The sequence below is a fragment of the Galleria mellonella genome, unplaced genomic scaffold (assembly GCF_026898425.1).
Source record: "Galleria mellonella isolate WM207_F2 unplaced genomic scaffold, CSIRO_AGI_GalMel_v1 utg117, whole genome shotgun sequence".
Lineage (NCBI taxonomy): Eukaryota > Metazoa > Arthropoda > Insecta > Lepidoptera > Pyralidae > Galleria > Galleria mellonella.
The window spans coordinates 9047145-9062719 of NW_026441980.1; the positions used below are offsets into that span (position 1 = coordinate 9047145).

Consider the following 15575-nt stretch of genomic DNA (forward strand, 5'->3'; position numbering starts at 1 on the left):
CATTATTTATATTACACAATACCTATAAAATAAATACCATACAATAAATAAATAAAAAACATACATAGTGTATAACCATTTTTATTATTTATGAAGATAAACATTTGTATTACTTACGTACTTGTAATCTGCTAAAATTATGCTTTATCAACATCAGCATTTCAACTTATCTCTCATCCAAAAATGACCAGTCTCCTATTTACACCTCAGCTTTGCTTACGTGAGTTCACTTAAATATTTTGATAATTCCATCTAAATATAAGAATTAATTCATATAATATGATTAGTATGGTTTTATATTTCTTACACACCATGTCATTGATGTAAAAAGTATAGGACATAGACATTACCCGAGAGGTAGAGGTTTTTTCTTTCTGCCGCGTCCACTTATGCCGAAAATATAACGCTCTTAGACATTATACGATCTATCCACTCTTAATTGTTTTACGATATATAAAATAAATAAAGTATTAAAAAATATTAGAATATTAGTATTAGAAAAAAAAAAATTATTTGTCTATTCTATATTCATTCATAGTTTTTTTCAACACCCAATTCAATTCCCAGTATTTTTATATATAAGTAAAGGTATATTATAAGATACCTGAACTAATTTTGATCTTCATTAACAGTTCTTTTTGCAAAAAAATGTTTTATTATGAAGTTTATTATTACTGAAACAGCTGCTTTTTTGCAGTACAATCTTAATTTGTGTTTAGCAATTTTGTAAATAACATAGGTACATAACTTACCTTAATTGAAACAATTTTAAAGCCCGAATTATTTAATTTTAAAATAAACCGAAAATATATTTCAAATGATGCATAAAGATAATCACCCAGTGGACGGATTATAATGACATATTCTCTAGAATTATCGGAAGTGACATCACCATTTTAACATTTATTAGGAAAGACACTATAAATTGGCCATTTAGTGCTAATTTAAGACTCACGCCACTGCGCACTATGGCATGACACATTAATGTCAAACTGTAAGGTATAAAGAAAAACCAAACATTATTTTGCAATGCATCTTTGGCATTGAAATTGCTTTTATTATTTAATAAATAGTAATTGGTATAAACATTTCCGTTCATTCAAATACTTAACTATCTATCACAGTTCAGTGGATGTATACATTTATTTTTTGTATTTTTCATTGCTTTTATACATTAAATTACAAGTGCCGCTTTGTAAACAAACCTTTGTGCGTGATAATTCTGATGGTTTCTTTTTTATGGTATTCTACAAATGTTACTAACCATCATAATTGGTATATCAATGCTATTTCCAAAGCAGCCTAAGTCCAGTTGACAGCTACGTCAGGCAGTTGTTTTAATCAGGTAGATGTTAGAATAAGCAGGTCAGTTTCTGGATTGGGACGAAGGTGGCAAAGTAGCCAGATAATCAAGTGCCTTTTGTATTGCAGGAGGAATTGGTGGTGGTGTCGGCAGATGCGCCCCCTGTAATACAAAAATAAATATCAATATAAAATAACAATATGTATTGTACATCAATACATTACACAAAAGTAAACTGGTAAACAGGTATTGCGTAGGCCACAATTTAAAAAAGAAAAATGTCACTAATACCTCCTTTTCTGTAATCGGAACTCAAAACAACTTTTATTTTATTTGTTTACTTTACATTTGCAAATTGGATAATATTCAGTTTTTACCTTAATATGCTACATAGTGATTATGGCAAATAAGCTAGTGGCCTACCTGATGAAAAGTGGTAGTCATCGTCTATAAATATAAGCAGTACCATAGACGTAACAGTGTATACTGTTTCGCCCATGATACCCCCCATGCGTTGCCATTCCTGAGGACTCAGGTATTATTCCACTGTACCCAGTAAATTCACGCCGTATCTCACACCCTTCAAACCGAAACACAGCCATGCAAACACAATTGCTTTACGATTGAAACACGAATGGGACAGAGGTACCCAAGCAAACGACTTTTATACAAAGTCGCTCTCTGGTAAAATTAAATATTATAAAATAATATTAAATTAATTATTTAATAATATTTAATTAAATTTTATAATATTAAATTATATATTATGCAGTCATTATACAGAATATTAGAATTATTTAAGCAGATTGTTGTAATAAATTAATTATATATTTTTATTAAAAGTCACATTCTTCGTATTCACAGAGAAACGAATGTTAAAAGATCCTACAAGATAGAGAAATAAAAAATATTCCTATAAAGGTTATATAACTGTCAACGATTACTGTAATCTGCACGCAAAATATGTATAATGATATTTAAAACTAAGCGCTAACGCATCAAATTGAATTAGTTATATTTCTTAATAATATTTTCAATTTTTCGTTTGTCACAAAGAAATTATGTAAGCCTTTCTAATAGGTCATGTCACAATTAGGTGTAAGACGTCACCGAATATGAATACGATTGATAATTATAATTAAGCTGTTATAATGCGTGGTTCTATATCTATAATTTCATTTTTAGTATTTACTTCTAAATTTTTTTATTTATATCGATAAAAATGCATTTATTTATATAGATAAAATGCGTAATCTATGGTATATGAATGAGATCATAAATATAAAACTTAATTACGTAATAATTTTGCCTATTATAATAAAGTTCGAAACCACGAATGAGTGAAATATTTTAACTTATAACATAACAAATTCTTATTAATATTATATACGTGAAAGTAAGGCGAAGGACACACGGTACCGTGCTCGTGCGCTTGCCTCGCTTTTATCTGTCAGCCGTAGCGGGTCCCGAAAGCAGGAGCACGGGACGAACAGCCGCCGCTTCGCGCGGTATTGCCAGCCATACGGTTGTGTATACGTCATAGTCATAGTACAGCCTTCACAAAGTCTAATTTGCGCAAATAAATGTTACTAGATGAACATTATTTCATTTTTCATTAGAAATTTTAAAAAATTGTTATACAAATTTAAAAATCTGCTTCTGCTCTGACTTTTACATAAGAATAAGGAGTTTAACTCAAATGATTAAATCGTTACTTTTATGTTATAACGCGAGTAGGTAATGATATTTACTATAACGATTAATAATTTACTGTAATTACTAGTAGAAGTAAGACGATTTCACCGCCTACAATTGCGGGGCAAGCGTGTTACGCACTGCGGCGAGTCTTCGAATCGCGACGCACCGTCCAGCGGTCGCTGTATTGCTATGATTTTCATATAACATAGCTCAATATAAATTGAAATCACAACGGTTCTCCGCCCACGGCAGATGGCAGTCTGCGATGTGTGTGTACTTCGCCTAAGTTTGTTTGTTATCTTCTGATGACTTAACAAGTTAACAAATCGTTATGAAATTTGGCATACGTGCAATAGGGTGGACAATAATATAGGTTACTTTTTAGATGTAGATATAAAAAGTCACGTAGATAAAGTAGTGAATGTCAGTATTGAATGTATATTACATAATATTTTCAGTTGAAACTTCATTGTGGTATGTATGTGGAATGTAATGTTGACTTACATTTTCAAAATAAAATGTTAGGTTAGCAGTATATGATACGTCTTATATCTTTTTATGGAGAGAACTGGTATTCGTGCTGGTACTTTATATATTACATCTTATTCTTAATTTTCTTACTTTTCTTATATATATTGTAACTAGACAAAGCCTGTATATGGGAAATACTTTTGAAAAATTGATGCGAGGGGCCTTAATAAGAGCCACAACAATGATATGTCTGTCTGTCGGTCTGTCTGTCGGTCTGCCTGTGTGTATGTTTATTCTGGTATCACGCAAAAACTAGTTCACCAAATTGAATGCGGTTTTGACTGTTGTTGTGTTCCTGGTGTGCCCTAACTTAAAAACTAGTGAATGTTTTATGTTTATACTCCATCTAGAACTGGTTAATTGAATTAATTCTGAAATCTACGCGTACAAAGTAACGGGCAAAAAGCAGTTACAAATAAATATTTTTCCCCATGTATTGTATATACATGGGGAAAAATATTTTTTTTTGTTACAACATATCATATAGCATATATTTCTATATATATTATTTTCACTTACCTCTGGTCTGAATCCACTCTCATCATCAGCTATGTAATTGAGGTTGATGACAGTACCATCGGGTGCAGTATAGCTGAAACCTCCCTGTGCAACGATCACATCAGTTGCATCGGGACCTGATGCCTTCTTAAGAGTCCCAGTCTCTTCAGCTTTTATACCATTTTCGGTCTCGAAACTGAAATTAATTATTTTAACTTTTAATATCTCTTTGTAATTTTATTTTCACAAACAATATTTGAGAATTTATTTATGAGCTTCCTAATAATTGCAAATTATATAATTTATAGTTTTATACGATAATTGTAGACTTAATAAGTAATTACTTATATTAAATTATATTAAATATTCTTACTGGTCGTATGGTCCCAGCATAGAATAAGCCACCCCTTCCTATCCCTTGGGTGTTATAAGACACGACTAAGGAAGAGCGAGGGATGGGCAGCAGCGTCCCTCTTAAAACATTTCTAAAGCCTAACTGCGGTTGCTAATCCGCCTACCAAGCATGGCAACTATTAGCAAAACCCCCCAAGGGCATCCTTATTTTCAGAAGTAGACAGTTAAAGGCTGATATGATGATGATAATGATATACTCGTATTAGAATTGTATGCAGTTATTTAACTTTCACACTATTATCTAGAAACCTTATTAATATAATAAAATTGTAACTAGACAGTATCTGTACACAGAAGATATTTAAGAAAAAAATATATGAGAGGCCTTAATAAGAGCAATTCGGACTAAAATAATATTTTTTACAAATTTTGTCTGTACCTGTCTCTTTGTATGTCTATTAATAAGAAGCTCGCTGTATTAAAGCATAAGATATTTCAAGTAATGTGTCGACCGAATACACTTTACGTCATTTGTCTACAATCTGCAAATGTTATAACGCAAATCTCTTGTACCGTAAATATTTTTTTATCATTTAAATTATTTGTTTAATCGTGACTGTCAAATCACTATCTACCTCGGATAAAATCAATATTATTGACAGGTAACTAATTCTTAAATGTATAGGTATATGACTATGTACTTGTACATAATTCAATATTAGATGTAACTTGATGTATTTGTATACATCAAAGTAATACATCATTGTTTATCAACATATCAATCTCTTACTTACAAAACACACAAACATAATGACATCCTTTGGAAAGGGAAAACGTGTTAAGGATGTGTCTTACTACTCTCTTATAGAGCAAAACCTTTCGTAGAAATGTAATGAAATTAAAAACATACAATTGTAAACTTCTTATTGGGTATGATTTTGCCAACTACAGCAGCATTATATCACCCCTGCGCCACTTATAAAGAAATATCAATGAACGATGATAGGAAATAGGTGCTAATGCATACCAATAATGCGTTATCGGTATGCGCTGGAGGCGTTATTTCTAATCTAAGATTTATTGTCTAATCTAAGGTATTTAATATTTTTATGAACGTGGGCTAGTATCGTCGTCATTATAATTATATAGATATATATCTCATATATAATTATCATTTCTTCCATTAATTCATGGCATGGAAGAGCCATGCCATAAATGGCAATACCAGCATCTACTAAAAATACATTCGAGACAATCTAGTGGATGATCGTCCTACTCTACATTTGTTTGTACAGGATAGGTACTGAATTTTATTCTTCCCTACAGATTGTCGATTTCTGGAAGTACTACTACCAGCCCTTTTTCACTTAAACTTGTTTATCCATGATTGCTAAATACTGATTGATAACTTAAATGAATACAAAGAAAATATATGATTTCATATTTGTGACGCTGTAATATTAAACCAATATTTACTTACATAAATATAAGTATGTAAAAGTGTTTACTATATAAATTATAAAAGTTAACAGAATTTTAACACAACATCAGTCAGAAACATTTTTTTCAATACATATTGAAGAACTAACAAAAATAGAATTTGTTTACTTAAATACGAGTAAACTAAAGAAAGGCTAATATAAAAATATAAGTAAATAAAATTATGTATAAGATATTGATATAAATAAAAATAAGGAGAAGATTAACTGGGTAATTTATGAGAAAACTGAATGTTATTTCCTGACATATACATGGCCAGCTCACTTTTTAATAGTACCTTATAGTGTTTCATTACTAATTGATAAATCACATATTGACATCACTCTTATTCCCAAATGATATCATCACTAAATATATGACAATTACCTAATTAAAATACTTTTTAAACGACTTCAAAATAGAAGGTTCTTCATTCGCCTACATTTTTTGTTGATATTATAGGATATTTCCACCAATTTTGGACCGATTTTGATAATTATTTTTACACATTAATAAGTATATTCTCGTATTGGTGCAAATTTGAAAATCTAGTTATGAGTCCCTTTTTTTTTTACGAAGAAAAATCTTATATTATCAATATATATTATAATTAATAATAAATGAGTAAACATCTAAAATTGTAGTAGCTACCTACATTCACGTGGATGATATGTTTTGTCCATCTTTTGGTAGGACACATTTGTGTTTTATTTCTTATTTTTTTATTAATTTTAATATAATAGGATGTTAGAATGCACTGAATAAACTTCTTCCTTGGCTATACAAGTACATTCAAATGACGACCTGGATAGAAACTGCTAATTGAAGTACCTGTATTTATACGATCCATCCACTTGTTGATCAAAGTCTTGTTTGATTATAGCAATCACTTGATCCGGCTTTTGAGGCGCTGATACAGCTAACGTCACTACTCCAAGGAATAATATCACCCTCTGAAATTGTAAAATTCTTTCATAAATCGAATGTTAAAAATTTGTTGCGATACCTATTAAATACTTGACAAGTGCCCAACAAGTACCTAAGTACGAGCGTAGAATATCATATCATGGTCTAAACCATGTTACTCTTGTATTATACAAAAAGAGCCTATTCATACATTTTTTAGAAGATAATTAATACATGATCTTCTTTCATAGGCATCTCTGTTTCAACTTTTTTGATTTTTTTTTTTATTTTTTATGCTAATCGACGATACATATATATAATGTAAAAATTTAGTTATGTAGTTTATATAATATTTATTAATGTGATTGCTGTGCCCTTCCAGGGTTCATGTTGATTCTATACTTTTAGTAAATTAAGACCAATATTGTTACAACATGTAATAACAATAAATAAATAAATGAATGAATGAATGAATGAATGAATGAACTATTGATTTTGCCACGTAGCTAATTTGCTTGCAATATTTCGATTTAAAAAAAATGGTAATGAAGTTACTGGATACTTTGAATAAAGAACTTTGTGTAACAAAAGTCGGAAACGCACAAGCTTCTAGTTACGGTGGTCGTTTATCACCATCAGACAGACCGTATGCTTGACTATCAATCTCGTCTTATAAAAAAATATTTAAAATTGCTTAATGAATTGACATCTATGAAATTCTATTTTTTTTTTTTCGTATTAAAAATGTATAATACCTGATAGGTACCACGTGTTAAAACATTCGTTCTTTATAAACCTGTTACATTTGTAGAGCAACAAGTATTTGTACGGCGATCGCCGTTTTACCTTCGCATCAGGCGCATTCAATAATTTCATGTCTGAAATTTGTACTTACTCCTAAAAATTATTTACTTTCTTTATATACTAAATAAATAACAGTGATAGATATTGATCCCTGTTTTAGTTATATTACAAACGTCTTAAACGTATTTTAATGCAGAGACAATGCTATAAAAAATTTTATTAAAGGAAGTTCTCAAACTTTTCCCGTTTAACTTTTCGCAAAAAAAAATTCATTTCTATCTCAGAATATTATTTTGACATTAAAGAAAGAATTTTAACATATGATATTTACATCAATGTGGGAAAAGAAAAAGACCCGAAATAAATTGAGATTTAGCTTCCCAAAATAAAGCAGATTTTTTTAATATTTACAAAATCAATATGAAATGGAAATATCAAAATTAGTTCCTAATTGGTATATACTTATATTGTATATACAAAAAAATACAGGCAAATTATAAAACTTCAACTTTTTGAAGCTGCTTAAGTTCAAACAACAATCAATGTACAAATTACTACTGATAGTGATGATACATCTAATATTAATAATAAACACCACTAGGATACTCTATGTCATGAGATACCAGACCAATGAATATGTGGAAGCACATTCTAGATAATTTAGAAAAGTTTGTTTCCTAAATTGGCTCGACTCAGAAACAAATTTGGGATCTCATTTAGGCAAGACGACATGTTTATCATTGTGCACAGAGGTCATCTTCATTTTAAACACATTGCTAACATAGTATTTATATAGGACTTTCATTATATTCGTATATTTTAGAATTAATATATTAACTTTTCTCGCATAATATCTGTGCTTAGATGATTGAACTGGTATTGGAAGTATTGCCGATGGCATGAAAGATAATTTAGGTCAGGCATGCGGCTACATAAACAAATGCCTAATGTCCACTTGCTAATTGTATCTACAAGACAAATACAATTAGCTACGTCTGTTGCCGTTTGTGGCACGCGGCCTTCACACAGCGATCACGCAAGTAATGCACGAATACATGTATTATATCATCTCTCTTTAAGAAAGTCAATTTCATAATGCACAATTGCATGCAATTGTAAACATCCCGCCGCAAGTAAATTTAAATTTCCTTATAGGTGCATCATTATATTTTGGTCATTATCTACTACCACACTACTATAATTATGAATAAAAGAAGAATATAATAATAATATATTATACAATAATAATATTTATTCTGAAATCAGTTTATGATATGTGTTATTTATTTATTTATTTTTAGGAAAACATACAACCTGATTAAATCAATACGTAATCAAACTACATTTATGTTGAGCCATAAATAGTTTTCACATTTGCAATATACCATAACATGGCATGGATCTCTTCTCATAAGAAGAACATATGATAGGTATACATAATACTTAATATACGTGTATAAATTAATTTAGTTTAATCGTTAGGTAAGAACCAATATGTATATTGGTATACCAATATAAATATTATAAAATGAATGTGAAAAATGTTATCAAATTGCATAACCTAAAAATTACTCAATAAAAATAGCTGGAGTAATATGACAAAGATTAACATGCTACAATTAACATTACATTGGATAATAGTAGGTAAATGACACCGAAGGTCTAAGCTGTTTATTATGAAACTTGCATGTATCCATACGTTTAATTACTTACACCTAGTTCCAATTCCAATCAACAATATGTTTTAAAAAGTACATTCAATTTCAATTTAGTTTTTACTAAGTATTACAGATAACACAAGTATGTCTATTTGTATTAATGTAGGCCTTTTCTTTCTATTTACAAAAAGTCCAAACCATTGTCTAATAGGTTATCAATAGTACAAATTTGTTTATTTTGTATTGTATAGTTTGTCCAGAACTATTTACTATCATCAGGCATTTAATTTTATAGCTAAATACAATCTCCCCTTAGGTCTCGAATGACAGCTTATGAAAAATACCATGATTAGATATCTATTATAGAAATATTAATATTTCATTAGAGACATTAATGTATTTTAAGCTGAAATTGCATTCCGAATGGTCGGTATAATCATAAAACATTAACAAAAATGCTTGTAATTAAGTTTACCTGAATAAAAAATATAGTTATTATTATTATTATTTTAAAAATGCCCATCTCCATTCTTAAGGAAGGGAGGTAGCAAACTAACTCCCGGCAGAAATTCAATCAACCGAGTTTCAATGCCCCAGTAAGAGTACTATGCAGACAGTCTCCAAGAGCACCGCTTTCTGCGTCTTTCCCGAAAGAGACCTGTCTCGAAATCCTGACTGTTTGTTGTATTATTTCAGACTGGTTGGGATAAGACCATTCTTCTACAGAATTATTAAGATTCATGATTTCCATGGAAATAATTCCCAACAGTTCAGTCACCTTGTGAGCCAAGTCGAGATACTTCCTCTTCTTCTCGGTTTCGGCTTTCACGAGGTTCTTATCATGCATATGGTAACATCCACTCCTCCAATCCTTCACCACAATATTATTATTTTATAAAAATCACATCCCTTCCTCTTAAGAAGCAAAGATAGTAAACTAACCCTCGGAATAGGCATTATTATTATTAAGAAGCATTTAAAATCAATTGTAAGAATTTACAAAAATCGAACTGCAAAAGGTTAAAGAACTCTAAGTCCAGAAATAAGAGGGCAGGCATTGATAATAAATATAATTTATATCAAATTTAAAGCAGACTATAACATTCGAATAAGCCTCATTCTGTGATCATTAAACGAAACAAATGCACTTTTTTTCAATATAAAGTTGCCGAGAACTTTTATGTGCATTCTCAGAACAATTTTAGGGATCTGTAGTAAAATAACCAAAAAAATATTCCAGTTTATATATTATAATTCTAGTAAAATAATTAATAAAAAATTTTAAAGGGAGTTTGTAATTTTAACAACCTATGCAATTTTTAGAATTCATGTATATGAGCTTCTTTATTTCATTATACCTTTTAAATTATTGAACCTAATTTCGTTGTATAGGGTTTTTTTTATGGATGGTAATGGAATGGTAACCCCGCCTGCGCTAACGGTATACGCTGGCGGGACACCAGTGAGGGATGATACGTGAGAATGAAAAGGAAGGTCAGTTAGCGCATCGTGATGAATACACTTGGAATTCAGCACGATGGTTTCCAGGGGGGACCACGAGGAGGTCGACCTGTTAGGGTATATTGTTAGCAATGGGAGCGTAAATCCGCATTACTAGCAATCCCTCCCCCCCCCCCCCCATTATTGTTGTATAGGGTTTCATCCTAATCCCTACGTCATCTCAAATGACACTAAATGCATACATACGATACCTTCGCTAATTCTACGACGATTTTAATAAATCACTTTGCATTGTATTCGTATCTAGTCTGAAACAAATCAAATAAAATAAAACCTTACCTATACAAATTTATATTCATTCTAGCCATATTTTATTTAGAAACAAATAATTTGTATATTACATACGTTGGTGTACTGTCGCACCATATTTTGCAAGTCCAGTGTATTGAGTTGTGGGAACATGTCACTGAATTCGCGACAAGAGTTAACGAGATATGCAAGAACAAAAGGCGCACATATAATTAACTCTCGCACGGGTCGCTATAATAGTGGGCCGGATTCAGTGCTGATTTGATTACGAACATAATATTTTATTAGGTACTTTATATTTTGACTTGTTAAACATAAATTTTAAACACCTTATGTTGCAAGTATAATAAAATTGTAGCTAAATGATGCCTGTACATAGGAGATATTTAAGAAAAATTTATATAAGGGGTCTTAATAAAAGTAAAAGATATCAAAACAATTATTTTCAAAAACTATCTGTATGTTTATTTTATGCATCATGCAAAAACTACTACATCAAATTAGTTATGGATAGTTGTTTTCTTATGAGTGTAACTTAAAATTTGATATATATTCTATCCTGATACACCTTCTAATTTCAAATTTCAATATGGATACGAAGTAGTGGGTAAAAAGTTAGACCGAATATAAAAATATTTATTATTTCGTTATTTCGTATAGAAATTGAGATACAAAATTATAATACGCTTTGTGTAATCGATAAAGTCAATGTTCTTCAGTTGTGTAATATGTAAGACCATGATTGTTGATACCTAGATTGATACTTTTTCGTATAGTTGTTTACTACTTAACATATTTTTTTATACTACTAATGTGAGAAACAAGCAAACGACTCACCTGGGAGTGAGAAGTTACTGTAGCCTATGAACGTTTTTAATACCAGAGGCATTACGCGTGGGTTGCCAACCCTAAAGATACCTCTTTATCCCTTTGATTAACATTTGTCTGTACATATCCGTAACTTTATTTACTACACTCAATATTAATACCTAGTATAAAGTAAGTAATTTAAAGTAATGTGTATGATGAAATGAAATGATAAACTTTATATTATCGATTGACTGGGGTACTGAATATTATATGTATTGCTATTGTTAAAATATTGTAAAAAAAAAATGGAGCCAATAAATGATTAAATTAACACTGAGGAATTAAAATATCATCGTAATTTAAAAAAATAATAATATTAAGGACCCAACATTTACATGCCTATGTATAGCGAAATATGTACTTATGATTTTTATGTGTAACACATTATATCTCATATTTCAAATATTTTTACATAAGCATGTGACAAATAACTTGAAATAGACTCTAAAAAAACATATCATAATGATTATAAATAAATATATATCTGAAAGAATTTCCAATAAACAATAATTTCAAGGGGTTTTGAATATTACCTCATTACCTACATAGATTCATTCGAATAAAAAGAAATTTAAATTGTCATATCTAAAATTTACTATAATTATTGGAAATTTTCCAATACTACGTTATTCAATCCTAGAGGTGCCTAAACGGCGTACATGTCACTAAAGCAAAATGTCTTGTTTCTAGTAAAGGTTAGGCATTGTGGATGCAATAAATGCAAAAGATGTTGCAAGAGATGATACTCGCGAGGAACCTATACCCTATTCGCCAACTATGGTCGCGTCCTTAAAAACAAGCTGTTAGACATTCTACAAGTAACATTGATATTAATTTAGTCTCGTACGTGTCAACTTTAACATTTACTGATTACTTATTGGACTCATATTTATATAAAATCAATCTCTTTAACAAGTTGATTGCATACGATGAATTAATTTAAGTATTACTTATTTCGATCAAGTTTTAGTAACTGTAAAGTTCAAATTAAAGTATATTACTTAGAGAGTATTATCATAACTAACTGGATATCATCATCATCATATCAGCTTTTAACTGTCCACTGCTGCAAAGTGAGGCAACTATTGCCAGTAGTTGCCTCGCTTGGTAGGCGGATTGGTAACCGCAGATGGGCTTTGAAGATGTTTTAAGAGGGACGCTGCTGCCCATCCCTCGCTCTCCCTTAGTTGCCTCTTATGACACCCACGGAAAAATAAGGGGTGACTTATATGTCGGGACTGCACGGGAAATAATTCATCAATTTTTTTCATTATAGCTGACACTAAATTTCAAATCTTTCACAAGATTATATCATTTTGAATTAAAATAATGAAATAACAGCATTAAAATAAAAAAAAAACTACAATAACTAAATGATAATAATAATTAAAATACACATATATAGTCACGATATTTATTATTTAGCAATCGTCTTCGACTTCCTACCCTTATCCCAATAATTATTGCGGATCGGCGTAATCTGATTTTATCTATGTGACTATAAGATTTGGCTTATATTTAGCAATATTAATTAATATTCTAGTAACTATTTAAAAAGTGTATATAAAAAATCCTTTATGGTAATGTTCATAAGATATTGGCAGCTTTACCTTGCCATACTTTTTTAACATTTTGAAATTTATCTTCCAAATTGATTATCCTATTACACCGCTGTGTTGCACAAAAATTTGAATATAACTCTTTTATGATTTTTTAAATTTACACTTATTTTGCATATTATATGCATATAGATACTTATAAATAGTTACGGCAGTAACAGATGGAATAAGTGCATTTTAATTGGAGGACGAAAGGTTAACACGATTTATGGGCATTTGAATGGCACACTTAACAACAACGCATCTACAAACTGTGATTAATGACAAGTGAGGTAAATATGATTCTCTTTAAATCTTTAATTCTGCCAAAGAAAAAATATAAATAGTTTTTGAAGAATATTGTTAACATTATTGTTACTATAAGATTTTGGATACGACAAATAACTAAAAAATGTTATTCACTTTATTAAATAGAATCTTATTGGATTGTTTCAGATTATGATGCTGTATATTACATAAATTTAAAATTGTTCTCAAAATCAATACAAAAAATTGTTTAAAACTTATAATAAAGTAATTTAAGACTACGCGTTAACAAAAAACCTAACGTGGCATATTATGAAGACTTAAATTCTGATTTTTACAGATTATATTGTGCTGCCTTGCAAAATAATACTTAAACCATAGAGAAAACAAACCAATTAATAATCACATGACCTAAATCTGACATGTTTTAATAAGTTTGTAAGAGGGTTAATGTTTTCCTGTTGATGCTCTTTTCAAATAATTATTCTGTTATTATAAAACATTCATATTTTATGTGAAAAGTACCACCCTTTAAAATAAGTGTACAATTTATCTGATGGTTAGGGATTACTGCAGTCCATAGATACTACCCAGGGCAGTTGCTAGAGAGTTATGAGATGGTTCTTACATATTTTTAGATACAACAACAAATTATTAGTACATAGTTGTCTATCAAAATTCCTTTTAAATACATTCAGCCATTCGAATATTAACGAGCTAATATGCGAATATTTTCGATAATTCTTTTTTCAAAAATGTGTTTAAAAATATTGCATCATTTTATAGATATAATTATCTATTTTTAAATTTTATTAAATAACGGCTGCTTTCAAATTGTAATTTTTTAACAACAGCAGACAACAGTAAATGTTTTAAACATTTCTCAACAAAATACAAATGGTAATTATAATGAAATTAAGTTAATTGCACAAAAAACATATCAATAGTTCTCACACGAAAGCCATGACAAAGGGACAAAAGATACAAAGGCCAGACCAAGATCATTATCAAATGACGTTGAGAAATCTGTCCGTCCTATAACCTAAATAAAAGTTATTTATTACTCTATTTTCTTTTTTTTTTTTTTTTGATAAATAATATTAATTGCTTATATACCATTTATATGCTTTTGTTCGTTCACTTTTAATACAGATGTAAGGTTGCAACAAAAGTGCACCCAGGCGGGATTAACCCTTGAAAACATTTCTTCCAGTCAACCTAGAAAACCCGAAATCAGAAACTATCTATAGAGTTTGTATATGAAGCATAACATATATGGTGTAAAAATAAATAATAAACTACATTATTATGTAGCTGTTTATTTAGTAACTGAATATAAATACAAAAGATAAATAAAATTACATATATATATTTATAAACATAAATATGTAAATTATGTAAATAGGTTAATTATTTTCATATATAATTTTAATATTTATAACAGAAATAAATAATGTTTTCTTTTGTGTATACTACGCTAATCTGAATTTGATTTTAAAAATCCTTTAAATATTAGTTTTATCGTGACTGAAGTCTGTTGTCATATAAAATGTATATAATTTAGCCAAAATATTTTTATACCACATCATATATTAAATTTGTTTTAAAATTATGACACACCGTTGTTAATCTATTAAATACTTATCAGTTTTAGTAAGTGTCCGTTAATTACAAATTAATACGAAATATAAAAAATAACTCACCATCGCCATTGTTTAACAGTATAGAGGATGAGCAAATGTGTTATATCCCATATGGTGGAAGTCAGCGGCGTATTCGCCGTGCAGTACTTAGTCGTTTAATCACCTGTCCCTTTTATAGAGACGCGGATTTGTCTAG

General features: G+C 29.7%; 1 protein-coding gene across 1 annotated transcript; it reads right to left on the bottom strand.

The window, feature by feature from the left end:
* Nucleotides 1-148: 148 nt before the first annotated feature.
* Nucleotides 149-15575, bottom strand: LOC113511556 (endocuticle structural glycoprotein ABD-4-like). The gene is made up of 4 exons (XM_026895182.3): nt 15440-15575; nt 6695-6816; nt 4052-4226; nt 149-1465 (listed from the first exon to the last, which is right to left on the bottom strand). The coding sequence occupies exons 1-4, from the start codon at nt 15446-15448 to the stop codon at nt 1367-1369; spliced, it is 405 nt and encodes a 134-aa protein (XP_026750983.1). The 5' UTR covers nt 15449-15575; the 3' UTR covers nt 149-1366.

Bases quoted from the DNA above. Each gene is read 5' to 3' on its own strand.
- LOC113511556 (XM_026895182.3), bottom strand. The intron at 4,227-6,694 runs GTACTTCAATTA...AATTAATTTCAG, and splicing joins GATGGATCGTATAAATACAG to TTTCGAGACCGAAAATGGTA. The intron at 1,466-4,051 runs GTAAGTGAAAAT...TTTGTATTACAG, and splicing joins AGAGTGGATTCAGACCAGAG to GGGGCGCATCTGCCGACACC.